This window comes from Bos grunniens, chromosome 5 (genome assembly GCF_055505025.1).
Source record: "Bos grunniens cultivar Pamir isolate PY7600 chromosome 5, Bosgru_T2T1.0, whole genome shotgun sequence".
NCBI classification, from domain to species: Eukaryota; Metazoa; Chordata; class Mammalia; order Artiodactyla; family Bovidae; genus Bos; species Bos grunniens.
In genome coordinates, this window is record NC_141169.1 from 36,340,735 (window position 1) to 36,367,865 (window position 27,131).

The 27,131-nt window shown below is 36.8% G+C and overlaps 1 protein-coding gene across 4 annotated transcripts in view; it reads left to right on the plus strand.

Moving 5' to 3' along the window:
* Positions 1–27,131, plus strand: part of NELL2 (neural EGFL like 2) — a 507,676-nt gene that overhangs the window by 255,424 nt on the left and 225,121 nt on the right. For all 4 annotated transcript variants that reach the window (XM_086399811.1, XM_086399808.1, XM_086399809.1 and 1 more), the window contains one exon: positions 21,659–21,750. In XM_086399811.1, the coding sequence (XP_086255937.1) occupies positions 21,659–21,750 (92 nt within the window). The remainder of the gene's footprint in view (positions 1–21,658; positions 21,751–27,131) is intronic.

Genomic DNA, 27,131 nt, shown 5'->3' on the forward strand with positions numbered 1-27,131 from the left:
TTCCCAGTATTCGGTCTACTGTATGACCCTTTTTGAGACACATTATAGGTATAGTATCTACTTCCCTGGTGGCTCAGACGGTAATGCGTCTGTCTACAATGCGGGAGACCTGGGTTCAATCCCTGAGTCAGGAAGATTCCCTGGAGAAGGAAATGGCAACCCACTCCAGTACTCTTGCCTAGAAAATCCCATGGACGGAGGAGCCTGGTGCAGGCTACTGTCCATGGGGTCGCAAAGAGCTGGACATAACTGAACGACTAACACCTGTCTCCTGTCATGGGTAGAGTAAGGCTGATAATAACAATACTGATTTATTTAGGTTTGGTTCCTTGGCATGAGTAGTAATACAAGGTATTTTAAGTATTAAAGAAAGGAAAAATCAAATATGCTGAATTCATTTGATAAGATTTAATTTTATTATTTCTATAAAGCATAGGATCAGGAAGAAATGCAAAAGAAGGAGTGATGCCTTATCTATAGAGATTAAGGGGATAGAATACATAATTCTCTTACCAATGATTTATGAAAGTGTGTGTACTGTGAAAAATCTGGGGGCTTTTTGTTCTTGTTGTTGACTACATTTAAGATGCAAAGAGATATAAAGGGATACTTTTATTGTGTATCATCTGCTAGTCTGTATGACTCTTGGTATTATTTGTATTCTAAGATGGCAGTATTGGCAAATGTGCCCTTAAGTTTGAAATTTCTGAAAAACACTGTGGTGACTTTTGTGATTTCTAATCTTCTGCTGTCACAAAGTGCTGGTAATTTTCTCTGTCCACATTTTGTACAGTATATTGCTCCTCTGCTGAAGAATCCTCAGTTTAGAGATGAGAATATTGAGAGTCAGAGACTGAGCAGTGTAACATATTGCTTAAAAGCCTGGACTCTGGAACAAGGGACTTCCCTGGTGGCTCAGACATTAAAGCATCTGCCTACAGTGCAGGACACCCGGGTTCAATCCCTGGGTCAGGAAGGTCTCCTGGAGAAGGAAATGGCACCCCACTCCAGTATTCTTGCCTGGAAAATCCCATGGATGGAGGAGCCTGGTAGGCTACAGTCCATGGGGTTGCAAAGAGTTGGACACGACTGAGCGATTTCACTTTCTTTCACTTTCTAGAACAAGACCACCTGGTTTCAAATCCTGGCATTGCTAATTACCATCTGAGTGACTTTAATACATCAAGTGGACTTATTGGTAGACTTAGAGTGCATGCACATGTATCTATTATCTATATATATATAAAGTACTTTGTAACATTGCCTGGTACATAATATGCTCCTGAAAGTGTTACTTATTATTGTTGTTATCATTTTTATTATGATCTATGTGACCACATAGATTGTCCTTGTCAGTCCTGGATCAGAGTTTTTATCTTTTGTCCGTATGCTATTGCCATGATTCATATGCCCTAGAATGCCATGTTGTAGTATACCCTACCTCTATCTATAGTTCAAAGACATGCAGAAAAATGATCCATGCTATGGCATAGAGGGTTACTTGTGTGCCAACTGGTAAGTGGTACAGAAGAAACCAAGTCCAAAACTAAAGAATATTTAGTTCATATTCATTATAATATATATATATGAATGAAGAGAGAGAGACAGAGAGACACATTCACATGCATACTTTTTTCCCTCATTTTTTTCTCATTTCTTGTTTGTTCCTTTGTTAAACCTCATGCCATCCTTCATGCCATCTAGGCACATGTTTCTTAGCTTTTTATCTTGCATTGTTAAGTGTATAAATGTCTTTTCCTATACTAAATGTTGTAGCAAGTTTTATTTTTTCACTTGTTCATGGCCCCATACCATGCCATACAGTTTGGGGTTTAGCTGTGTATTTCTCTGAGTACAAGTTGCATAAAACTCTGATGCAAATTGACCGAAAATGAAAGAGAAAATGTATGGTATCACATGGTAAGTGCTTCACAGACAGGGCAACTCAGGGAACAGTGTGCCAGAGTCTCACCTCTGCTTCTCTTTGCTTCTTTTTTTCTACCCTTCTTTTTTTATTGGCTTGGTCTTCAAGATGATAGCAACATAATTATAACAATTCCAGGCATTACATTTAGATAAAATGCATCCAGAGGAATAAAGGAAACATCAGCTGGTCTGTATCTCTGTAGCATTCTTAAGGGCAAGAAAATCTTGGCCAAATGTCTTCTCAGATATTTCCTCATTTCTCATTGGCCAGATTTGTGTTACATCTCGTAATTTACCTTATCATTGGCAAGGGCAATTGGCTTACGATGTTTGGCAAAGAATAATAATTTAGGTGGAATAGAGACTGGAAAATTGTTTTCTGTAAGGGGCCATATAGTAAATATTTTTATTTTGCAGGTCACGCGTAATCTTTTGCAGGGTCATGCGTAATCTTTTGCAGCCACTGAACTCTATCTCTGCATATAAACAGTATGCAAATGAACCACAATGGCTATATTCCAACAACCATGTTTATTGACATTGAAATTTGAATTTCATATAATTTTCACATCATTGAATATTCTTCTTTTTTATGTTTTCCCCAGCTAGTCTTATCTCCCAGGCTGTACAATATTGTACATCTATAACATATGTAATACTGTACATCAACTGCTGCTGCTAATCACTTTAGTCGTGTCTGACTCTGTGTGACCCCATAGACAGAAGCCCATCAAGCTCCTCAGTCCCTGGGATTCTCCAGGCAAGAACACTGGAGTGGGTTGCCATTTCCTTCTCCAGTGCACGAAAGTGAAAAGTGAAAGGGAAGTCGCTCAGTCATGTCCGACTCTTAGCGACCCCATGGACTGCAGCCTACCAGGCTCCTTCGTCCATGGGATTTTCCAGGCAAGAGTACTGGAGTGGGGTGCCATTGCCATCTCCGTACATCAACTGTACATCAATAAAAAATAAAAAGGTGATATTGGAAAAAAAAAATGAATGGCAGATGGATTTGAACTACGGGACATAGTTTTTCAATACAAATCAACCCTCAGGACCACTACAAGCTATTTTGACTAAGGAAATTCTAATCTTGATATTTACACAAGTTCCATCTTGATATTTACACATGTTCAAGTAACTTCATTTTCTACATCATTTAGACATATAAAGAATATTCATTTTTCTTCTCTGAATCCAATTTTTTGGGGAAAAAACCCATAGGATTTCTTTTTATTATCTTTGTTTTGAGAGTTTTTTTTTTTTTTAATTGAGGTATATGTTTTAGGTATATGGAAAAGTGATTGAGTTATATATATATACACACAACAAATATATATGTGTGTGTATATATATATACTTTTTCATTATAGGTTGTTACATGATACATAATATACAATTTCCTGTCCTATACAGTAGGTTCTAGTTGTTTATCTATTTATCTAGTGTGACTCCATAAGATTTATTTATACTTTTCATCTCCTGCTTTTGTAATTAAGGATATGTACACATCATTGCAAATTGTGTAAGAAGCATATAGGAAAAGTATGACACTCTGAGAGGCAAATTTTGGGACTTAATTTATACAGAGCTTCAGAAGGCCTTTTGTAAAAAAGGACCAATTAGAATCAGAAGGATGAGTATGCACTGTGTGTGTGTATGTGTTGGACACAGCAAATATTAAGACCTCTGAGCCTGAAAGAGCTTAGACTTTAAATGCCAGTTTATCAAAGTCATTGTGGTCAATGAGTGGGAGACAGATGAGAGAGAGCACTCTTTGATTCATTGAACAAAATGTTAAGTTCCAGGTACTTGGCTAGATACTTGAGATATGAACATAATAATACAGTCTTTCTCAATAACTTTACAATTCAGTGAGGGGTGATAAATTACACTATAATGTGCTGGATGCCATGTAGAGTTCTGTAGAAAGTGCTGGGGATCCACTGAGTAGAGGAAAATTTCTCTCCTTTGAGGGATTCAGTGAAGCCTCCCAAAGGAAGTCATATTTAATACATCAGAACTTTGTTTGCTGTAAGGTCTTCTTGAACACTAGCAGCTGGTTCCTTTGACTTCATTATTGAGTCCCTTAGCAGCTAGTCTATGTTTTTATCTTGTTATTTGCAATTGGTCACACATTGCTTTGCACCTATTCTTTTGTCCTTCCCCCCCCTCGTTTGTATCTGCGTTTTTATTAGATAATGAGGGCCTAGAGAGTTAAAAATTCTCTCTTGACTGGATACAGAGGGAGAATATTCAGAAATGGAGAGGAAGACTTACTTCAATAATTAAATGAAAATATGGAATTAATGAAAAGAAAACTCATGTATAAGCAAAAGAATAGAAGAGTGAATCTCAGTTGGCTAATACTCATTTAGTAATGAAGTCAGATCAAAATTGTTACGCAGCCAGTTATATGTTAGTGCTGGATTCATGTATTTATCATAAAGGATCATTAAAGGGTAGTGAAAAGTATGTGTGAAAAGCAATTACAGCAAAAGAGGTAATTTGAAATTAAAATAACAGTAACAGTATCCTAAAAAAATGTCTTGCATGAAAATTGGAAAGAAATATAGAAGGAGTGGTCAAACAATTACCATCTGTCTATTAAAGAGGCATAATTTTGCCAAGAAAAGAACAAACAGGTGTTTAGTTATTGCAATGAACTGTTGATTGTGAGCTAAACGTATGCTGGTTGACACTGTTTGATTGCCCCAATTATTATAATGACCAATATTGCTGTATTCTGAACAATTATGCATGGCCAGGAAAATGGATGTTTAAACAGCTACACATGAGAAACTTAAAGTAAAATAAAATACTCAAAAAACTGCACTCTGAAATGTTGGAAAAGAAGTAATTTTAGTAGCATACAGGCTGTGAAGAATTTTTCTTACTTTTTACAGAATAAATAAAAATATTATTAGCTCTAGATATTTTGAGAGATGTTTGTATAACTGAAAAATAATCCTGAAATTTTAGGTAATTAATTACAACATTAAAAATAAAGCACAACAGCAAATCTGGTCAATGAGTAGATAGATATGATAAAATTTACATTATGATAGTAATTTCATTACATACATTCGTAAAATAAATTAGGGAAAGTATTTTTTTTACTTTAAATAAAAAACATGCTTGCATAGATAAATTTGTAGGCAGTATTATACTTTATACTACTTTCCTTTTAACTTCATATCACATTCTCTGAATTATGGAGGGAAACTATAAATTTGACTTTTGCTTAGTCTATAGCTGTAATTTTTATATAAATTAAGTATAAATTTGAATTTTGCTAAGTATAAATTTGATGTTTGCTAAGTATAAGTTTGCTTTTGCTTAGTCTATAACTGTAACTTTTATATAAATTGTAATTTTCAAATATCCTTTGAAAAATATTATCAGTAGGGATAATTAGTTTAAAAGTTTAAGTTGTCTAATGGCAACTATTCTGGACTAATTTCTGGGAGTAGACTTTTGGGAGTGACTTCAATTCTGGTCTTTCTTTGCTTACTCTTGAATTTGTCAGCCACATGCTAGCAAAAACTGACTTTAATTAAGAAAGTACCTAGTAAGATTCCAGAATTTACTTCTGTTTTTGCTCATGTTTTTTAAAAACTGGGCTGACCCTAGGAGATGTTTAATATTAAACACTATTTAAAATATCTGCTTTGCACTTTGAACCTTCACAACTTTAGTTTTTGCTTTGGTTGCCTCCCAATTTTGATTGATTGAAGAGAGCTGCAACATTCATCTGTGTGCATGTTTTTCTTTGAACATTAGTTTTCAACTACTTTGGATAAATATCAAGGAGGGCAGTTGCTGGATCCCATGGTAAGAGCTTGTTTAGTTTTACAAGAAACTACTAAATGGTCTTCCAATAACATTTTGCATTCCCGTTACCAGTCTATGAGAGTTCTTGTTGCTCTACAACCTCTCCACATTATCAGTGTTCTGGATCTGGGCCATTCTAATAAGTGTGCAGTGGTATCTCATTGTTTTAATTTGATTTTTCCTAATAAAATATGGTGAAGCATCTTCTCAGGTATTTATTTGACATCTACATATCTTCTTTAATGAAGTGTCTGTTCAGGTTTTTGGCCCATTTTTAAATCAGATTGTTTTCTTGTTGAGATTTATGAGTTCTTTGTATATTTTGGATAACAATCCTTTATCAAGGTCTATCTGGCAAATTCTCCAAATCTGTGGCTTATCTTGTAATTCTCTTGACATTTTCATTTGCAGAGTGAAAGTTTTAAATTTTAATGGAGTCTAGCTGTCAATCATTTCTTTCATAAATCTTTGGTGTTATATCTAATATCCAAGGTCATCAGGGTTTCTCCTCCGTTGTTTTATAGGAGTTTTACAGCTTTGCGTTTTGCATTTAGCTCTGTGATCCGTTTTGTATTGATTTTTCTAACAGATTGAGATTTATTTTTTTACACATCCAATTGTTCCAGCAGCATTCATTAAAGAGACTGTCTTTGATTCATTCTATTGCCTTTGCTCCTTTCTCCTTTTTCAAAGATCAGGTGACTATATTTATGGGGAGTCTCTTTCTGGGGTCTCTGTTCTATTCTGTTGATCTATTTGTCTATTCTTGTGGCAAGTATCACATTCTCTTGATTATTGTAGCTTAATAGTAAAATTTAAAGTTGGGTAGAACCAGTCCTCTAATTTTACTCTCCTTCCAAACCATGTCCAATGTTTCACAATAGCAGCAGTTGAAACCAAAAGGGAGTGAAATGATATTTTCAATATATAGAAGGAAAGGGTTCCTGACTTGGAATTCTATTCTTTTTTTTAAAATTTAATTTTATTTTTTAACTTTACAATATTGTATTGGTTTTGCAATATATCAACATGCATCCACCACAGGTATACACATGTTCCCCATCCTGAACCCTCCTCCCTCATCCCTCCAACCCCAAGCATCCAGTATCATGCATCAAACCTGGACTGGCGACTCGTTTCATATATGATATTATACATATTTCAATGCCACTCTCCCAAATCATCCCACCCTCTCCCTCTCCCACAGAGTCCAAAAGACTGTTCTATACATCAGTGTCTCTTTTGCTGTCTCGTATACAGGGTTATTGTTCCCATCTTTCTAAATTCCATATATATGCGTTAGTATACTGTATTGGTGTTTTTCTTTCTGGCTTACTTCACTCTGTATAATAGGTTCCAGTTTCATCCACCTCATTAGAACTGAATAAGAATGATTTCATGAGTGAAGTAAAAATCTTTCAGAAATATAAAAAGCTGAAAAAATGAAGTACATAGTGAGTAAATCTAAATGAATAGTGATAAAATAATATAATAATCATCATTTTAATAAGGTCTTAAAATTTTAAGAATATATAGAATGTTTAAAGTATGGCAATAACAATATAGTATAGCAGAGAGTAAAATATGCTAAAATGTGTTACTGAGTGAGTGAAAGGGAAAATACAATGAAAAAAATCAATTTAAAATAATTTATAAAACAGGGCAAAAAAGAAACAGCATAGGCAGAGGAAAAAAGCACAAAATAAAACAGTAGATTTAAAAATGAATTGCACTAAATGTAAATGGGCTAAATAGTCCAGTTTAAAAAGATATTTTGAAACTGAATTAATGAAATCCAGCTCTCTACTGTTTAAAAGATGCACATCTAAATCATAAGGATTCAGAAAGGGTAAAAGTGAAAAAATAGTAAAAGATAGCCCATGGAAAGGAAGGCTAGTTTCTCCTGATTAATATCAGACAACGTGACACTAAGGCAAAGATTACTACCAGAGTTACTTCATAATAATAACATTGCAAATCACAGGGAAGATGTAGCAATTTAAATTAGTATATACCTAATAATATGGTGGTGGTGGTTTAGTTGCTCAGTCGTGACTGATTCTTGGGACCCCATGAACTGTAGCCCACCAGGCTCCTCTGTCCATGGAATATCATATAGCCTCAATATATATGAAACAAAATTGACAGAACTACATGGAGCAATAGATGAATTCAGTCAGAGTACTAAATTGCAGGAATTGACAGAATACAAGTATACTAAAAATCACTAAGAATACAGAGCACTTGAATGTGATTGACAGTTCACACCTAATGAACTTGTATATAGAACATTATGTTCCCAAAGTGCACTTTATGTATTCTTTTATGTATCCAAGCAACATTTACAAATATTGATTATGTACTGGATGATAAAGCTCAACTCAATAAATTTCAAAGAATTAGATTATATGGGATATACTCTCTAACCACAGTGCAATAAGGTAGAAATCAATAACAACAGGTAAATAAAAAATTCTGTTAGAATTCCTTGTTTCTCCAATAAGCCATGCTAATTTCTCCCTCCGCTTAGAACTTTTTTCTTGTCATTTTCCCCTACCTTAGCTCCTCTTAGCCTTCAGTCTCAGCGAATGTTTCATCGCCTCAGAGAGGTATTCCCTGGTCAACCCAAAGTATTCAATAGTATTCTCTAACAAAATCCAAAATAGCTTACTAGTTATTTAGTGCCTGATTCTTGTTTTTTTTTGTTTTTTTTTTTTACTTAGTGTTAGCCTTCAATTATTGCACATTTGCCTAATTAATTGTTCTCGAATCCTCCTCTATATTGCATGTTTTGTGAGGGCAAAGTCTGTATCTTTTGTTCACATCTGTGTTGCTGTGCTGAGCAGTGTCTGGTGTATAGTGGCCACTATTGAGAGGATGAGAATTAATATTTCCATAATGTTCTTAATAAATGGTGGGGAGGAGAAGTGCACCAATACAGATGATAGTATCTTCAAAGGCATGAAAAATTGTGGGAAGTCTTTCACTTCTTAATTCCAGAGGCTTTGGGGGAATGTAATCAAACTTTGACATATTATTATGAGAAGTGTTAAGTTTGAGGGTAATTTAATTCTTAATTTCCAGACTTAATGTGTTTAACATTTTAACCTCAATGTTTCATTTAGCATAGCTGTAGAAAATTTTACTTAATTGGCCCCCTAAGGGGGAAAATTGTCTGAAAATAGGAAACAGCGAAATATTTCAACAAATATTTTGTCTCAAAATACAAGTCCAACTGTATTTAATGAGGCTCATCTCCAGTTTCACAGCATGCATAAATTCTCTCTTTCTCTGTCTCCCCCTGGCATCTCCTCCTACTCCTTCTCCGTTTCCCTTGTCCTCCACTTCTATTATTTTTTTTGAAGTTATAAGTAAGTGATTTAGAAGTTAAGAAACTACTGGAAATAGATCTTTAGGTTTATAACGTTATGCTTAACTATAGCATAAGAGTAAAATAATTTTGGCCAGATTTCCTGTAAGTTACTCTTGTATTATCTAGGATGGAGATGCATGTTAAAAGATCCCTGAATTTATGATTCTCAAAACTGGCTGTCCAGTAGAATCAATTGAATGCTTTAAAAATACTGATGTCCAGGCCCCTCCTCAAGAGACGTGATTTAGTTGGCCTGAGTGTCACACACTGGTATTTTCGACAATCTCCCTAATTGATTCTTATGTACAAGCAGGGTTGATAATCAGTGATCTACAACTTCATGTCCCAAAGTGTGATCACTAGACTGGAAGCATCAGTATCACTGAGGAGCTGGTGAGACATGCCAAATCATAGCCCCACTCCAGATCTACCTAATCAGGATCTTCAGCATCAGTATCACTGAGGAGCTGGTGAGACATGCCAAATCGTAGCCCCACTCCAGATCTACCTAATCAGGATCTTCATTTATATAAGATCTCTAGGTGATTTGAGAAGGACTCATCTGTGATTTTCATTGGTGCTATAAAAAAAAAGTTAAATATCAATGGCACTTGAGGCTAAGCCTATGTACTTATGCTGCCATAACAGCATAAGTTAGATTTGCATACTAACCAAGAAGTAGATTTTTTCCTCAGACCTGTTTATGGCAACTGTATTTGTACGGTAAGTCTAATATTATGGAAATACTATAAATACATCATATACATGCATAATATGCAAATCAATGAAATATGAATGTGAAACAAATACATTTTCTTTTAATAAAAATTGAGTGTTTTGGAAAAAGATGGTAAACTCAAACTGCTAAAAAATATACTCTTGAATTACATATCAGTAAGACAGCTGTAAAATACAAAAGAAAACATAAGAATAATCCCTCTTCAGATTGCTTTATGAGTATCTATCTTGTTACCCTTAAAGCAATCAAAAACTTAGAAATTGTAGGCAACACATTATAAATTTTATTTTATATAATCTAGATTACAATGAAGCATAATCAACAAATCTATACTGAAGAAAAGTGTTCTACTTCAAAACACTGAATGCATAAGGGTGTGTTTTTAATTAAAATGTTCAAGGTACTTATTTATTGTGGTCTCTGAGTTCTCACTTTAACTGATTTGTTTTTTAAACAACGGACCAAATATCTAGCCAGATAACATGGAATAAATGGTTTTCTACTGAATATCTATGTGACTGTCTCTCTTTGAATGTTAATTGTATTTTTCTCTTTTTCTAGTTCTTTTTCCTCTGCAGAGTAAAGTAGTTTTCAAGCTTAGCTATATATGTGGACAGCTTTAAAAAATAAAGAAGCCCAGGTCCTACATTCTGAGATTCTTATTACTATGCATCTGGGTATAGAGCTTTAAATGTTCTTCACGTGATTTTAATATGTATCTAGTTGAGAACTGTTGGCCCAGTAGATTTGGACCATATAAATTGGTTATAATCAATTGTTCATAAATCAATTCCAGCTTACAGATCCAGGTCCTCAGTATATTATTATGATTATTATTCTCTTCTGGTCTCTGACTCTATCATGAGTACTCTTTCTCTGATATAAATCACATTAAAGCGATTTTCCTGCAGTGGTCATTTTCAAATGTTCCTCCTCTGGAAACCATTTTCAATTTCACTCTCAAAAGATGCTTTTCTTCCTCTGAGTTGTGTGAAGTTCCTTGTGTGCATGCTGCCTGTTTTGCATGCTAGGCTGAATGCTTCTTGAAGGCAGGAAGGCACCGTCAAAGGACAGCACCTGGCAGACATGAGGCTATCATAAATGCATCTTATTTCCAGGTGTTGCCACTCTTGCTGCAAGCTTTTATGAAATTATTTTGCTTCTCCTGTTTAACCTGTTGTTGCTTTCTGCTTTCCTTCCTCCTGCTCCATCTCACTTTATAATTTTTCTGATCCCTGCTGCTCTCTCTCCTTTCTCCTCCCTCCTCATCGTGGTGGCCCTCTGTGTATCTTATTCTACACAGATCCAGCTCCCCTTAACCTTCTGCTTCTTCTCTTCCTTTGGCTCACATGCTCTGTATAATAGAACGTGTTATTAATATACCCCTCAAGAAACAGCATTTGAAATACGTCCTTCCAAGAGAACTACCCTCCCAACTCCCCACCATTCTTTCTTGTTTTGCTAGTACATATAGGCCTTAAAACTGCACGGTCACTCAGGGTGTTTGCTTGTGGTCCTTTGGTGAGCTCTAGCGTGTGGTTTATAATGAAAAGAATCGTGCTTTACAATTCACAAAGTATTCAGTATCTTTGTCCATATAATAATGAAACAACATATGCTAAAAGATGCAGGTCATTTTGGAAGTATGTTCCTCAAAGTTAAACTAAAGATTAAGTGTTTAAATTTTGACTGAGGTCACTGGATTCTTAGTGGTAAGAAAAGATACCCAGAAGTATTTTCAGATGAATTCTAGTCCTGGCTTTGAAACTGGAAGATTCAAATACGAACTTTTCCTTATTGTATTATGTATTATGTTTTCTTTGTAAAAGCTGTCACCTCGTGTATGTTCATGTTGTCACGTTAATAGTATTCATGTATTAACATGAATATGTTTTTCTCCAAATCTTTACCTTCATTCATTAAACTTATTTTTGTTGTCTCTAGGAGAGTAAGTGAATTGATTACATTGTCTGTTTAAAAAGAATCCATTCTATGGTATATAAAGTAGGATCAGGGATGAAAAGGTAGCTAAATGAAAAGAATTTCAGGGTTTATCATAGTTACAATTGTGTAGAATTAAATTAAGGACAAAGGTACTGAATTCTTCTTTCCAGCCATAGGCTTGGCATTTTACTGCTATGATCTTCTAAATATCCAGTTCTTGCTTTCCCAGTATCTGGCCTTTTAATCCAAAGGTTGGTCTGGTTAGTGAGTTAGAATTTTTGCTTCTGTTCTATTATGGAAGTTACTTTTATCCTCCTTTGTCTCTTCACTCCTCACTACTGCTAGATTTGTGGTGCTTCAGGGCCTGTTCTCTTTTTGGAAGAATTGGCTACTGAACTAAATGAAGGCCCCCTACGAAAAGTACTCTTTGGTCCTGTAGAAGCCCAAGGACAGGAAATATATAGGCTAAGAAAAGAGGCTGGCACATCCACTCTCATGCTCTCATTTCCTAAACTCTAATATTAGTTTTGCAAACAACTGAATTCCCAAACAATTAATGAGATTTAGTTAAAGGAAGCAATCATGTATAATTAATGAATTTGTAAATTATTTAAACAGTCTGAAATTCTGATCATTTAAACAGCATTGACTCATAAAATTTGGTTTTATGGAGAGGAAGGAAAAAGTTTTATCATCAAATTATTCAAGCAGACTTGCATCGTGTACGTTGCCTTGTATCATTCATACTGCCTGACAGTGGCCAGCTACTTTTTCAGTAACTGATAGACAAATCTATTCCCATTTCAAGTATTACATCCTTGCTCCAGTGGAACATAAGCTACCATTTTACGGAAAAGGCAAAATATTTCTGTGAGACCCAATTTATAGAACTTTTACTAGAAGAGGCAAAATTAAAGGATAAGGCCAAATATAAAGGGGCCCATGAAGATCAGAGAGGACCAATTTTCTTGTTTTCAGCCTTTTCATCTAATAGGAAGCTGGAAGAACCACTTACAAAAAAATAAAAACTTTTAGAGTTTATTATCCAAGGCCAGTGCTGGGTGCCAAAGACAAATTAAGATACTGTCAAAACCAATACAATATTGTAAAGTTTAAAAATAAAAAAAAAAAAAGACACTGTCTCCCTGTCTCCTGTAGATAAGATAAAAAGTGTACAACTAACTAGAGGAAAGGAAAAATGGATTCAGTGCCATGAAAGATATTTAAACATCATAGAAGAGGGAAAATTAATTTAAAGCACTTAGTGCTCAAAACTTTATTACAACCATATTGTTAAAAACTGACTCCAAGTAAATCCAGATTTCAGAAAAGATTCTAGACTGGATAAATGCAGCATGGCTGATTAGGGCCTTTTAAGAATATTGAAACACTCTCAGATATTTTTGTTTGACTCCACAAAGTCTTAGCCTGTTTCAAGAATCCATTTAGTGTGTATTCTTTTTTTAAAGTTCTAATGAAAATATAAATATACATAATTACATTTAATGAGATATTTTCTCATCTAACCATTTTGATTTGTATATTGCTAACACATAACTATCATGTTGACTCAAAATAACTGCCATTGTACATGGGGTTTTTAAGAGCCCTCCCAGAGGATATCCAGATTTCAAAAAACACCATATGAAAGCCATTGCTTTATACAGCTATGTCCTTAAGGGACAGCTTAAACAACCTAAAGATCACTGATACCTACTGTTTTCAAAGAGAATTTTAAATCATAAATCCCATTTATCTTTAAGTGAATTATACTGGTTTTCTCCTTGATATCTATAACTTTCAGTTTTGTGTTGTATCATTTTTAAAGATGTTGATACCAATAGGCAAATTTAGAGTAGACTTATGTGTTTTCAATTCAGTAATGAACAGGGAAAGCTAGATATGTGATGAGTGAGGAAATGTTTAGAAGTGAAATATGTCTTTTTGCTTTTATGTTCTAAAATATTGTTAGATAGACTTGGGTAATTTTTTCTACAAAGCTTTGTGGAAGTTGATTTAAATCTCATTAGAGGGATCTACATTTTTTATCTTTGCATTAATGACTAATAAATCATGATTTTAATGTGTAATGTATGACCGAGTTTTACTGGCTTCTTTCACTTATCCATTTCTCAATCTGTTCTATAAATTCCTTTTCACTTTTTTTACAACTGATGACTTTCAAATTTGAATCTGTAGCATTTTGTCTTCCTATTTCTTATTTATTGTTAAAATGGGGGTAGTGAAGTGAAAATAATTCACATTAACTGCTTTTGCAGATATTCTCTTAAATACGGTGCTAAAACTGTGTAATTAGTGACACTTAATATAGCCTTGGTAAAACATTATAGCATCCTATTGAATTTAAAGTGCTAATTACTTTTCCTACCTATGGCTGAATAGGCTGTTAATTGGACAGCTCTCAGTGACATAATTCACATGATGTGAATGTACCCCCTCATACCAGCATATACCAGAGTTATAGTAAATACACAGTTGACATTGGTTAATATTAATAATAATACTAATAATAAGAGTAGCTGCAGTGGTCTGGGTTAGTCTAACTTCAAGGGGGGCTCACTTCTTTGTCTGAAGAGTGTATGAATGAATGAATACCCACCCCCTAGAAACCTTGTATCTTGAAATATGTACATGTAATACACTCAGTAAATTGCTTAGATTAGATCTTTGAAGTTCACTTCAGTTCAGTCACTCAGTCATGTCCAACTCTTTGCTACATGATGGACTGCAGCACCCTGACCCACAGAGCTTGTTCAAATTCATGTCCATCGAGTCGGTGATGCCATCCTACCATCTCATCCTCTGTCACCCCCTTCTCCTGCCTTTAGTCTCTCCCAGTGTCAGGGTCTTTTCGAATGAGTCAGTTCTTTGCAGCAGGTGGCCAAAATATAGGAGTTCCTGCTTCAGCATAATCCTTCCAATGAATATTCAGGACTGATTTCCTTTAGGATTGACTGGTTTGGTCTCTTTGCAGTCCAGGGGACTCTCAAGAGTCTTCTCCAACACCACAGTTCAAAAGCATCAATTCTTCGGTGCTCAGCTTTCTTTGTAGTCCAACTCTCACATCCATGCATGACTACTGGAAAAACCATAGCTTTGACTAGATGGACCTTTGTCAGCAAAGTTATATCTCTGCTTTTTAATATGCTGTCTATGTTAGTCATAGCTTTTCTTCCAAAGAGCAAGCATCTTTTAATTTCAAGGCTGTAGGCACCATCTGCAATGATTTTCGAGCCCAGGAAAATAAAGTCTGTGACTGTTTCCATTGTTTCACCATCTATTTGCCATGAAGTGATGGGACCAGATGCCATGATCTTTTTGAATTTTGAGCATTACTTTGCTAGCATGTGAGATGAGTGCAATTGTGCAGTACTTGGAACTGGTGATGGACAGGGAGGCCTGGCAATTCATGGGGACACAAAGAGTCAGACACGACTGAGCGACTGAACTGAACTGAAACATTCTTTGGCATTGCCTTTCTTTGGAATTGGAATGAAAATGGACCTTTTCCAGTCCTGTGACCACTGCTGAATTTTCAAATTTGCTGGTGTATTGAGCTCAGCACTTTCACAGCACCATCTTTCAGGGTTTGAAATATCTCAGCTGGAGTTCCATAACCTCCACTAGCTTTGTTCATAGTGATGCTTCCTAAGGCCCACTTGACTTCACAGTCTAGGTTGTCTGGCTCTAGGTGAGTGATCACAACATCATTGTTATCTGGGTCATTAAGATCTTTTTTGTACAGTTCTTCTGTGTATTCTTGCCACCTCTTCTTAGTATCTTCTGCTTCTGTTAGGTCCATACCGTTTCTGTCCTTTATTGTGCCCATCTTTGCATGCAGTGTTCTCCTGGTATCTCTAATTTTCTTGAAGAGATCTCTAGTCTTTCCCAATGTATTGTTTTCCTCTTTTTTTTTTTTGCATTGATCACTTAGGAAGGCTTTCTTATCTCTTCTTGTTATTCTTTGGAATCCTGCATTCAGATGGGTATATCTTTCCTTTTCTTCTCTGCCTTTCAGTTCTCTTCTTTTCACAGCTATTTGTAAGGCCTCCTCAGACAGCCATTTTGCCTTTTTGCATTTCTTTTTCTTGGGGATGATTTTGATCACTGCTGCCTACACAATGTTATGAACCTCTTTCCACAGTTCTTCAGGCACTCTATCAGATCTAATGCTCAAAATTCTCCAAGTAAGGCTTCAACAGTACATGATCTGAGAACTTCTAGATGTTCAAGCTGGATTTAGAAAAGGCAGAGGGACCAGAGATCAAATTGCCAACATCTGTTGGATCATCAAAAAAGCAAGAGTTCCAAAAAAATCTACTTCTGCTTCATTGACTACATCAAAGCCTTTGTGTGCATCACAAAAATCTGCACAAAATTCTGAAAGAGATGGGAATACCAGACCACCTTACCTGCCTCCTGAGAAATCTGTATGCAGGTCAAGAAGCAATAGTTAGAATGGGACATGGAACAACTGATTGGTTTCAAATTGGGAAAGGAGTACATCAATGCTGTATATTGTCACCCTGCTTACTTAACACACATGCAGAGTACATCCTGCAAAACAGTAGGATGGATGAAGCACAAGCTGGAATCAAGATTGCCAGGAGATATGTCAATTACCTCCGATATGCAGATGACATCACCCTTATGGCAGAAAGCCAAGAACTGAAGAGCCCCTTGATGAAAGTGAAAGAGGAGAGTAAAAAACCTGGCTTAACACTCAGCATTCAAAAATTCAAAATCATGGCATGCAGTCCCATTACTTCATGGTAAATAGATGGGGAAGCCATTTAAACAGTGACACCCTTTATTTTCTTGGGCTCCAAATTCATTGCAGATGGTGACTGCAGCCATGGAATTTGAAGACACTTGCTCCTTCGAAGAAAAGGTTCATAGACAGCATATTAAAAAGCAGAGACATAACTTTGCAGTCAAAGATCCGTCTAGTCAAAGCTATGGTTATTCCAGTAGTCATGTATGGATGTGAGAGTTGGACCATAAAGAAAGCTGAGCACTGAAGAATTTGTGCTTTTGAACTGTGGTGTTGGAGAAAACTCTTGAGAGTCCCTTGGTCAGCAAAGGAGGTCAAACCAGTCAATCCTAAAGGAAATCAGTCCTGAATATTCATTGAAAGGACTGATGCTGCAGCTGAAACTCCAATACTTGGTTGTTGATGCAAAGAACTGGCTTATTAAAAAGACTCTGATGCTGAGAAATACTGAAGGCAAGAGGAGAAGGGAACGACAGAGGATGAGATGGTGGGATGGTATCACAGACTCAATGGACATGAGTTTGAGCAATCTCTGGGAGTTGATGATGGACAGGGAAGCCTGGCATGCTGCAGTCCATGGGTTTGCAAAGAGTGGACACAACTGAGCAACTGAACTGAACTGAAATTGAAGGAAGTAGAGAAAACACTAGGGCATTCAGATCTTTGAAAATTCAGTCTAATTAGCAGAATTCTGCCGTATAATGGTAAGTGATTTGGACATATGAATCCAGAGTTATGTCACAAGAAACTTAATGCTTAGTACACACACACACACACACACACACATATGCACATCCCATATCTAGGAAAGAAATGAAGCCTCTGACTATGAACATGTGAAGGCAATTATATTAAAGAAGAAACCAATACAGCAAAATGATTATTCCTTGGTTGGTTTGTTGAGGAAGTGACTTACTTTACACGCTGCTGGGAATGGGTGAGAAGAGAGGTGCAGTTCAGTTGGGGAATTCTAGAGACTTGCAGTCAGTGTGGTAGCCAGTGATCATTCTTCCTTGTGAGGTTTTGTCCCTGACACCTGCTAGGACTGGCCTAGGTTAAAATTAGAGCATGAACCTGATCTGCTTCCTTTCCTCTCCTTGCCTATGGATCTCATTTTGATAAACTGTCTGGATTTTTCTTTAAAATAGATCTGTATTTTTCTTAATGTCTCAATTTTCTCTCTTCAAATTTTACTTGCACTGGGTTCCACCGTCTCATGCTTGTCCAAGAAGCCTATCTTTGTAAACTGTTTCTCTTCATGGTCTAAACTGCATTTCTATGATAGCCACCAGTGCTGGGGGCTGGTGATTTCTTCCTGGGAAACCCTTGCTCTCAGTTCTATCTGTCTCCTTCTCTGCTCTACTCTGTGTCCTATAAGCTAGACTTCTGCAGAAGTGGTCTTGCCGGCAGGAAATTGGAAGGCCAGAGGAAAGAGTATGTTGTGTTTTTCTCTACATCTTCTCTGCACCAGGTTCGATTTCTGGTGGTACCTGTGTCTTTGATGATTTCAGCTCCCACTGAACTGCCTCTCACTTCATAGCTCTGGCCACCCTTGTGTCTCAGTAGAACCATTTCCTCTGCTTTTTCCTTAGCCCTAGGACGATGCTGACTAGTCGCCGTTGCCAGAGTTTGGAAACTTCTACAGCCATTATTTGTTTGCTCAGTCCTGATCCAATTATCCCTTCCCATTTCATCAATGAATCTCCTGTATTTTACATCTCAGTCATGAATGTCTCAATTATAGCACTTGAGCTTGGTTTTCATTATAGTTATTTGTGTACACATCTGTCTTCTCTACTCAGCATGAGGGTGTGAATCATGTCTCTTTCATCTTTGAGTCCTATTACCTAGCAGACTACCTGGCATGTTAATAGGAGATCAGTACATGCTTGTTATATGTACTGATAAATTAATATGACTTTTACTCCTGCAGTGTACTCCTATTGCCCAGAGCTATCCTAATTGTATTTTGTGGATTCCTTGTAGTATTTTTAGGAATGATTAGGAATATATATATTTCTGAGTGTCTTAACATTTACTGCTAAAGAGCCTAAGGAAGGCATATCCTGATGACATTACTAGATATTTGAAGTAAACCTTAGAATTATGGAGAATCACAACAGTTGATCAAAAATCACTCACTTTGGATTCTCTCTAAGCTAAGCTCCTCCTGTTTGTGCTCATTGCTTGAAACAGAATGAAGCAATTGTGATCTCATTCGTTTTGTTCTTCTCCCTCAGCCAAGCTACATTTGGTGCCCTATTGTCTCACAAGTTGCCTGTTTGAGTCTTTTGAATTAAGAGTTTAGAACAGAAGGTCCATCTGCTCTGCATGAATATTAAATTATAATAAAACTTTGTGTAAGAAGTATTTATCCTTGTATTTTTTACAGCATTTAGTTTTCCTTCTGTTCTAAGAAAAAATTGGAGCATCAGTTTTTGTTTTTTTTTTCAACATACCCTTGGATTTGAATAGGCTGCAGTTATCAAATTGTATAATATTGACAGAATAGGCCTAGGGACCTTTGATTGGCAGGTGCTGAAGAAGTAAAATTTTATTTGTTTTCCTTTTTTAAAAATATGTAGCAGTTATTGATGTAATTGAACACACCATATGCCAGATCTTGTTATTTTGAGGTTATACAATCTCATAAGAGAAAAAAAAAAACCTCTTAAAAATTACACATTGGAGAGGCATGTTTTACAATCAATCAGATTCATTAAGTCAATGCACATGCTATTTTAATTCATAATATGATAGATAGTATGCAACTGATAAATCTGTAGTTTCATTTTGAATATTCATGAATAAGCAAGCTTCAGCCAGCTTTTAAGTAATATAATTCATGCAAGTAAGTGTATTCTCTTTCAGCAAGCTTCAAAAGTTTTAAGCCAATTTGCCAGTAATGTATACTATGTAGTGAAATTTGTTAATAAGAGCTGAGTAAGGAGATCAGGTGAAGGATGGCATTTTAAAATGTGTATACTTTCCATTATTTAAATGTGCATCTTTTAAATAATCAGTTAACTTTTGAGCAAGGATGAAAGTTGGGTTAAATATGAATATTTGAACAACCATATATAAATATATTCAATATTATTAATAGAAGCATGTCTAATTTATTTGTTATAAATTTTATAGGCAAAGTGATACTTTTAAAGATAATGGGATATATAAATTCTGAAGAGGGACTTTATTCTAACTCACACAATGAAATTAAAAGGAAATGTCTACACTCATTTTGTAAAATTCATGTAGTTATAAAGGCTTCCCAGGTAGCATTAGTGGTGAAGAACCTGCCTGCCAGTGCTGCTGCTGCTACTGCTAAGCCGCTTCAGTTGTGTCCGACTCTGTGCAACCCCATAGACGGAAGCCCACCAGGCTTCCCCGTCCCTGGGATTCTCCAGGCAAGAACACTGGAGTGGGTTGCCATTTTCTTCTCCAATGCGTGAAAGTGAAAAGTGAAAGTGAAGTCGCTCAGTTGTGTCTGACTCAGCGACCTCATGGACTGCAGCCTACCAGGCTCCTCCGTCCATGGGATTTTCCAGGCAAGAGTACTGGAGTGGGGTGCCATTGCCTTCTCTGGCCTGCCAGTGCAGGTAGACATAAAGAGTCGTGGGTTCAATCCCTGGGTCAGAAAGATCCCTTGGAGGAGGGAATGCCTACCCACTCCAGTATTCTTGCCTAGAAAATCCCGTTGATGAATGAGCATGGTGGGCTACAGTCCGTGGGGTTGCAGAGTCAGACATGACTGAAGTGACTTAGCATGTAACTGAAAATTGGATTTAGTAAATAGGGTTAACAAATTGCTCGTGTCCTTTTCTTTTTATCAGATGACCACTTCCTCTGGTCTTTTGAAGTTAGCTTGGGTTGATCTAGGTGTCATGAAGTTCCAAAGCATACAATATTTAGTGCCCTTTGAAAGAAAAACAATACAAATTTGTGAAAAAAGTTGGTTCAGAGTCATAGAAGAGCGTCTAAGCTAGAGAAGGAAGCTGGAAGTTAAGCTTAATTAGCATCAGGGTAAATCTGTTTCTATTTAGGTGATGAATCAACATAGGTAGTGCAAAATATTCATTTCAAAATAAGCAAATGGTTTCCATCAAGTAAATGTATGTATTGTAAATATTTTGAAATTTTCAAAAAATTATTTCATACCTTCTATGCATTTTTTAATTAAAAATATCTTCCTCAAGTCTGAAGTTTTGTTTTGTTTTCACTGTATGTAATTGTAATGCATATAAGGGGGATTCCCTGGTGGCTCAGTGGTAAAGAGCCTGTTTGCAGTGCAGGAGATGTGGGTTCAATCCCTGAGTCAGGAAGATCGTCTAGAGAAGGAAATGGCAACCCATTCCAGTATTCGTGCCTGGGAAATCCCATAAACAGAGGAGCCTGGTGGGCTGCAGTCCATGGGGTCACAAAAGAGTCGCACACAACTTAGTGACCAAACAACAACAATAACAATGGATGCAAGGCAGGATGTGACAGTGGCAGATTAAGACCTTTCAACATCTTAAATAGGGAGCCCTAATCCACGTGTACTTATAAATAACCCCATCCCATAAAACATAAAATAAATATGCATATATGTACTGAAAGTTAAATAGTTTCTTTCTAATTTTCTGTCTTAAAATTTAAAATTCGGCAGTGGTATATAAAAAAATGAGCTTTTCTCAGAGTTGTGTTGCCCCTGAATCAGTAGCTGCCTTGAGCACCTGCTTAATGTGCCCTTAGGTGCGACATCATCTAGCAGGCAAGTAACTTGCTTAGAGTCTACTTATCAGCACCCCTTTTCCAGATTTTAATTCTGACTTGCCATTACCTCTCATCCATGATGTACCTTATTTTCCTCTTTGAACTTAATGAGCATGAACGTAACTTGGGCCTACAAGTTACTTATGCTGGATTAAATTTAGGATTATAGTTCCTCAAGCACCTTGAAAAATCGTAAGAACACGAAATATTGAGGCAAAATGATATGAACACTTGTAAGCTATTTTTCATAACAAAACATTAAAAAATATATATATTTGTATTTTTTATTCCAAAGCCATATGCCAATTTCAAGGACGGACATACTTTGAAGGACAAAGAAGTACAGTCTATTCCTCTTCTGGAGTATGTGTTCTCTATGAGTGCAAGGTAAGGAAATTCTTCATGTGTGTTTTAAAATTCTTTAAATTATGTGAACATAGTAAACGTCTCTTTAAAAATCTGACTCCTGTAATACTTATAAAACTTCTTAGGCAAAGAGAAAATTTTTAAAAATTTAAGGTATTAATTACAGCTCAACTGTACAGAAAATTCTAATTGTTTTTGCAATCATATAAATTAGTGATTGTAAAATAATTTTCCCAATAAATAAAAGCCCTATTTTGTCAAATCAAAGTTTTATGAAGTTGTCTTATGTTTTCTAAATACAAATCACCTCCTTGTTTGCTGTTTTGAAGAAAATGTAGATAAATGTAGACTCAGCCTGTTGTCATTTTAGTTTTGACTCATGTGACAAATATCACTGAGTCCAATTAAAGACAAAATGCAATTTGACTAATAAAAATTAGCTATTCGATGGAGACAAGACTAATATTGATCTTAATTTCTTTGGGAGGGATATTTTAATTGATTTGAAGGAAAATGCTTTATAGATGTGCGACCATGGTCTCTTGAAATATGCTTCTGAAGCAAACGTGATTCATTTTAACTCTGCTTCTTGACCTAATTGAAAAAGTAAATATGTTCCATAACAGTGTTCACATATACCTTTTGTAAACTATCATCTTATATTCTTTTACCATAATGTTCTATTTCAAGCCCTACTCTCTTTAAAGGAAACTGTCTACATATAAGATTCCTGCTTTAGGGTTCATTGATATTTGATCACTAATTTTCTTCTTAAATGCCTCTTGTACTTGGTTTTGGGGGATGATTTAGTATGTATAGATTATGTAGAAAATTAAGATAAGTTATTTACTCTGCTGGCAATACACTGTGAGAATTCATTTGATTAAATGTTGGTGAAAGGAAAATCCTCAGAATCTTGCCAAGATAAACTGAATCTGAAAAAAGCCAGCTATATACCTCAAGCATCTTAAATTGGAAGACTATGGGGATAAGCATGGAGACATAAAACAGCAAAACCGTGACAGATTTGATATCCAGAATGTGAAAGCTCTGATTTGTCCATGTTCATTATAAGGTATTCTGGCTGCTCATTTTGGCTCTAAACCAGCTCTCTCAGGTTGTATGTTACCATCTTAAAGATAAGGGAACTGGGGTATGGGCACATTAACACAATTGATGAAGCTACATTTCAAGTTTGGGTTTTCTCATAAGCGTCTCTTCAAAAATGCTGTTTTGAGAATAGATTTAAGGGACTAGATCTGACAGAGTTCCTGATGAACTATGGACAGAGGTTCCTGACATTGTACAGGAGACAGGGATAAAGACCATCTCCAAGAAAAAGAAATGCAAAAAAGCAAAATGGCTGTCTGAGGAGGCCTTACAAATAACTGTCAAAAAAAGAGAAGCGAAAAGCAAAGGAGAAAAGGAAAGATACACTCATTTGAATGCAGAGTTCCAAAGAATAGCAAGGAGAGATAAGAAAGCCTTCCTCAGTGATCAGTGCAAAGAAATAAAGGAAAGCAATAGAATGGGAAAGGCTAGAGATCTCTTCAAGAAAATTAGAGATACCAAGGGAACATTTCATGCAAAGATGGGCATAATAAAAGACAGAAATGTATGGACCTGACAGAAGCAGAAGATATTATAAAGAGGTGGCAAGAATACACAGAACTATACAAAAAAGATCTTCATGACCCAGATAATCACGATGATGTGACCATCCACTTAGACCAGACATCCTGGAATGTGAAGTCAAGTGGGCCTTAGAAATCATCACTATGAACAAAGCTAGTGGAGGTGATGAAATTCCAGTTGAGCTATTTCAAATCATGAAAGATGATGCTGTGAAAGTGCTGCACTCAATATGCCAGCAAATTTGGAAAACTCAGCAGTGGCCACAGGACTGGAAAAGGTCAGTTTTCATTCCAGTCCCGAAGAAAGGCAATGCCCCAAAATGCTCAAAGTAACACACAATTGCACTTATCTCACACGGTGGTAAAGTAATGCTCAAAATTCTCCAAGCCAGGCTTCAGCAGAATGTGAACCGTGAGGTTCCAGATGTTCAAGCTGGATTTAGAAAAGGCAGAGGAACCAGAGATCAAATTGCCAACATACACTGGATCATCGAAAAAGCAAGAGAGTACCAGAAAAACATCTATTTCTGCTTTATTGACTATGCCAAAGCCTTTGACTGTATGGATCACAATAAACTGTCGAAAATTCTGAAAGAGATGGGAATACCAGACCACCTGACCTGCCTCTTGAGAAACCTGTATGCAGGTCAGGAAGCAACAGTTAGGACTGGCTGTGGAACAACAGACTGGTTCCAAATAAGAAAAGGAGTATGTCAAGGCTGTATATTGTCACCCTGCTTATTTAACTCATATGCAGAGTACATCATGAGAAACGCTGGGCTGGAGGAAGCACAAGCTTGAATCAGGATTGCCAGGAGAAATATCAATAACCTCAGATATGCAGATGACACCACCCTTATGGCAGAAAGTGAAGAAGAACTAAAGAGCTTCTGATGAATGTGAAAGAGGAGAGTGAAAAAGTTGGCTTAAAGCTCAACATTCAGAAAACTAAGATCATGGCATCTGGTCCCATCAGTTCAGTTCAGTTCAGTCTCTCAGTCGTGTGTGACTCTTTGTGACCCCATGAACCACAGCATGCCAGGCCTCCCTGTCCATCACCAACTCCCGGAGTCCACCCAAACCCATGTCCATTGAGTCCGTGATGCCATCCAACCATCTCATCCTCTGTCGTCCCCTTCTCCTCCTGCCCTCAATCTTTTCCAACATCGGGGCATTTTCAAATGAGTCAGCTCTTCGCATCAGGTGGCCAAAGTATTGGAGTTTCAGCTTCAACATCAGTTCTTCCAGTGAACACCCAGGACTGATCTTTACGAATGGACTGGTTGGATCTCCTTGCAGTCCAAGGGACTCTCAAGAGTCTTCTCCAACACCATAGTTCAAAAGCATCAATTCTTTGGCACTCAGCTTTCTTTATAGTTCAACTCTCACATCCATACATGACCACTGGAAAAACCATAGCCTTGACTAGACAGACCTTTGTTGACAAAGTAATGTCTCTGCTTTTGAATATGCTACCTAGGTTGGTCATAACTTTCCTTCCAAGGAGTAAGTGTCTTTTAATTTCATGGCTGCAATCACCATCTGAAGTGATTTTGGAGCCCAGAAAAATCAAGTCAGCCACTGTTTCCACGGTTTCCCCATCTGTTTGCCATGAAGTGATGGGACTGGATGCCATGATCTTACTTTTCTGAATGTTGAGCTTTAAGCCAACTTTTTCACTCTCCTCTTTCACTTTCATCTAGAGGCTCATTAGTTCTTCACTTTCTGCCATAAGGGTGGTGTCATCTGGTCCCATCACTTCATGGCTAATATTTGGGGAAACAACAGAAACAGTGGCAGACTTTATTTTTTGGGGCCCCTTTGGAGAAGGAAATGGCAACCCACTCCAGTGTTCTTGCCTGGAGAATCCCATGAATGGAGAAGCTTGGTAGGCTTCATTCCATGGGGTCGCACAGAGTCGGACACGACTGAAGCGACTTAGCAGTAGCAGCAAAATCTCTGCAGATGGTGATTGCAGCCATGAAATTAAAAGACACTCCTTGGAAGAAAAGTTATGACCAACCTAGAGAGCATATTTAAAAGCGGAGACATTACTTTGCCAAGAAAAGTCCGTCTAGTCAAGGCTATGGTTTTTCCAGTGGTCATGTGTGGATGTGAGTTGAACTATAAAGAAAGCTGAGCTGAAGAATTGATGCTTTTGAACTGTGGTGTTGGAGAAGACTCTTGAGAGTCCCTTGGACTGCAAGGAGATCCAACCAGTCCATCTTAAAGGAAATCAGTCCTGAATATTCCAATGAATATTCATTGGAAGGACTGATGTTGAAGCTGAAACTCCAATACTTTGGCCACCTGATGTGAAGAATTGACTCATTTGAAATGACCCTGATGCTGGGAAAGATTGAAGGCGGGAGGAGAAGGGGATGACAGAGGATGAAATGGTTGAATGGCATCACCTACTCAGTGAACATGAGTTTGAGTAAACTCTGGGTGTTGGAATGGACAGGGAGGCCTGGTGTGTTCTGGTCCATTGGGTTGCAAAGTGTTGGATACAACTGAGCGACTGAACTGAACTGAACTGTGGTCCCACTATTGAAACAAGGACTGGAAGGCTTGGAGTGAGATACAGCAACACCAAGGAAATCAGAGAAAAGTTACATCAAGGAAGGTGGAAATTTTGTCAGCTGATTCCTAAGTAAAGTCTAACTTTGAAATATCAACCCTAAATTTTAACATTGTGAGGGCATTTGAAGATTCTCCATTTTCTGTGTGTGATCTTTTCTTTTTTTTTTTTTAAATTTTATTTTTAAACTTTACATAATTGTATTAGTTTTGCCAAATATCAAAATGAATCCACCACAGGTATACATGTGCTCCCCATCCTGAACCCTCCTCCCTCCTCCCTCCCCATACCATCCCTCTGGGTCGTCCCAGTGCACTAGCCCCAAGCATCCAGTATCGTGCATTGAACCTGGACTGGCATCTCGTTTCATACATGATCTTTTCATTTGACAAATGTGTTCTGCAATACTGATCATTATGATTTAGAAATTTTCTGAGATGGTTTCCTATTTGATTTTAAAATACCTAAAAAATTGATTTTATTTTAAATTGGGTTTGTGAAACTTCTGGGTATAGTCAACTCTCCAGGTGCATAATAAATATTGTTGAATGAATACATGTTACCTTTTATTTGCTCAAACAAAAGACACCGATTTACTACCCTCTCATGCTGTGCTATCCAGTAGAAATATGATGCAGGCCACACAGGTGATTTTTATTGGGCTAAACTTTCTGTATACAACCCCATATAGCCAAAATATTATCAGTTCCAATGTCATCAATATAAAATTCTTAATGAAATATTTTACAGTCTTTTATAATGTGAGTCATCAAAATCTCACACGCACTTTCATTTACCGTGTTTGAGTAACATGTAGCTAGTGGGTGTGGATGCTATAGCACAGCCCTCCCTCATCGTCATAAACTTTTATTATTCTTCACGAAATTCTTGACATTAAGGACTTCCACTGTTTCTTCCCCCTTCAGGCCCCTGAACTTCGGTATTTTACATAATTGACAGCTCTCTCGGGCTTCCACTTTCTGGGCCGTCAATTCTAGTCCTTTGTTCTTTTATTGTCAGTTTTGTGACCTTGGAAACGTGTCCTGGGCTTAATAATGACACAGAAACACACCCTGATCCTGAAAATAAGATGATCAGAATGGATATTACTGTCACACCAAAGGAAGGATAGGGTTTGACTCCCACTGTATATGTGTCTCCTGCCACTTTCTTGATAAGAGATTGTC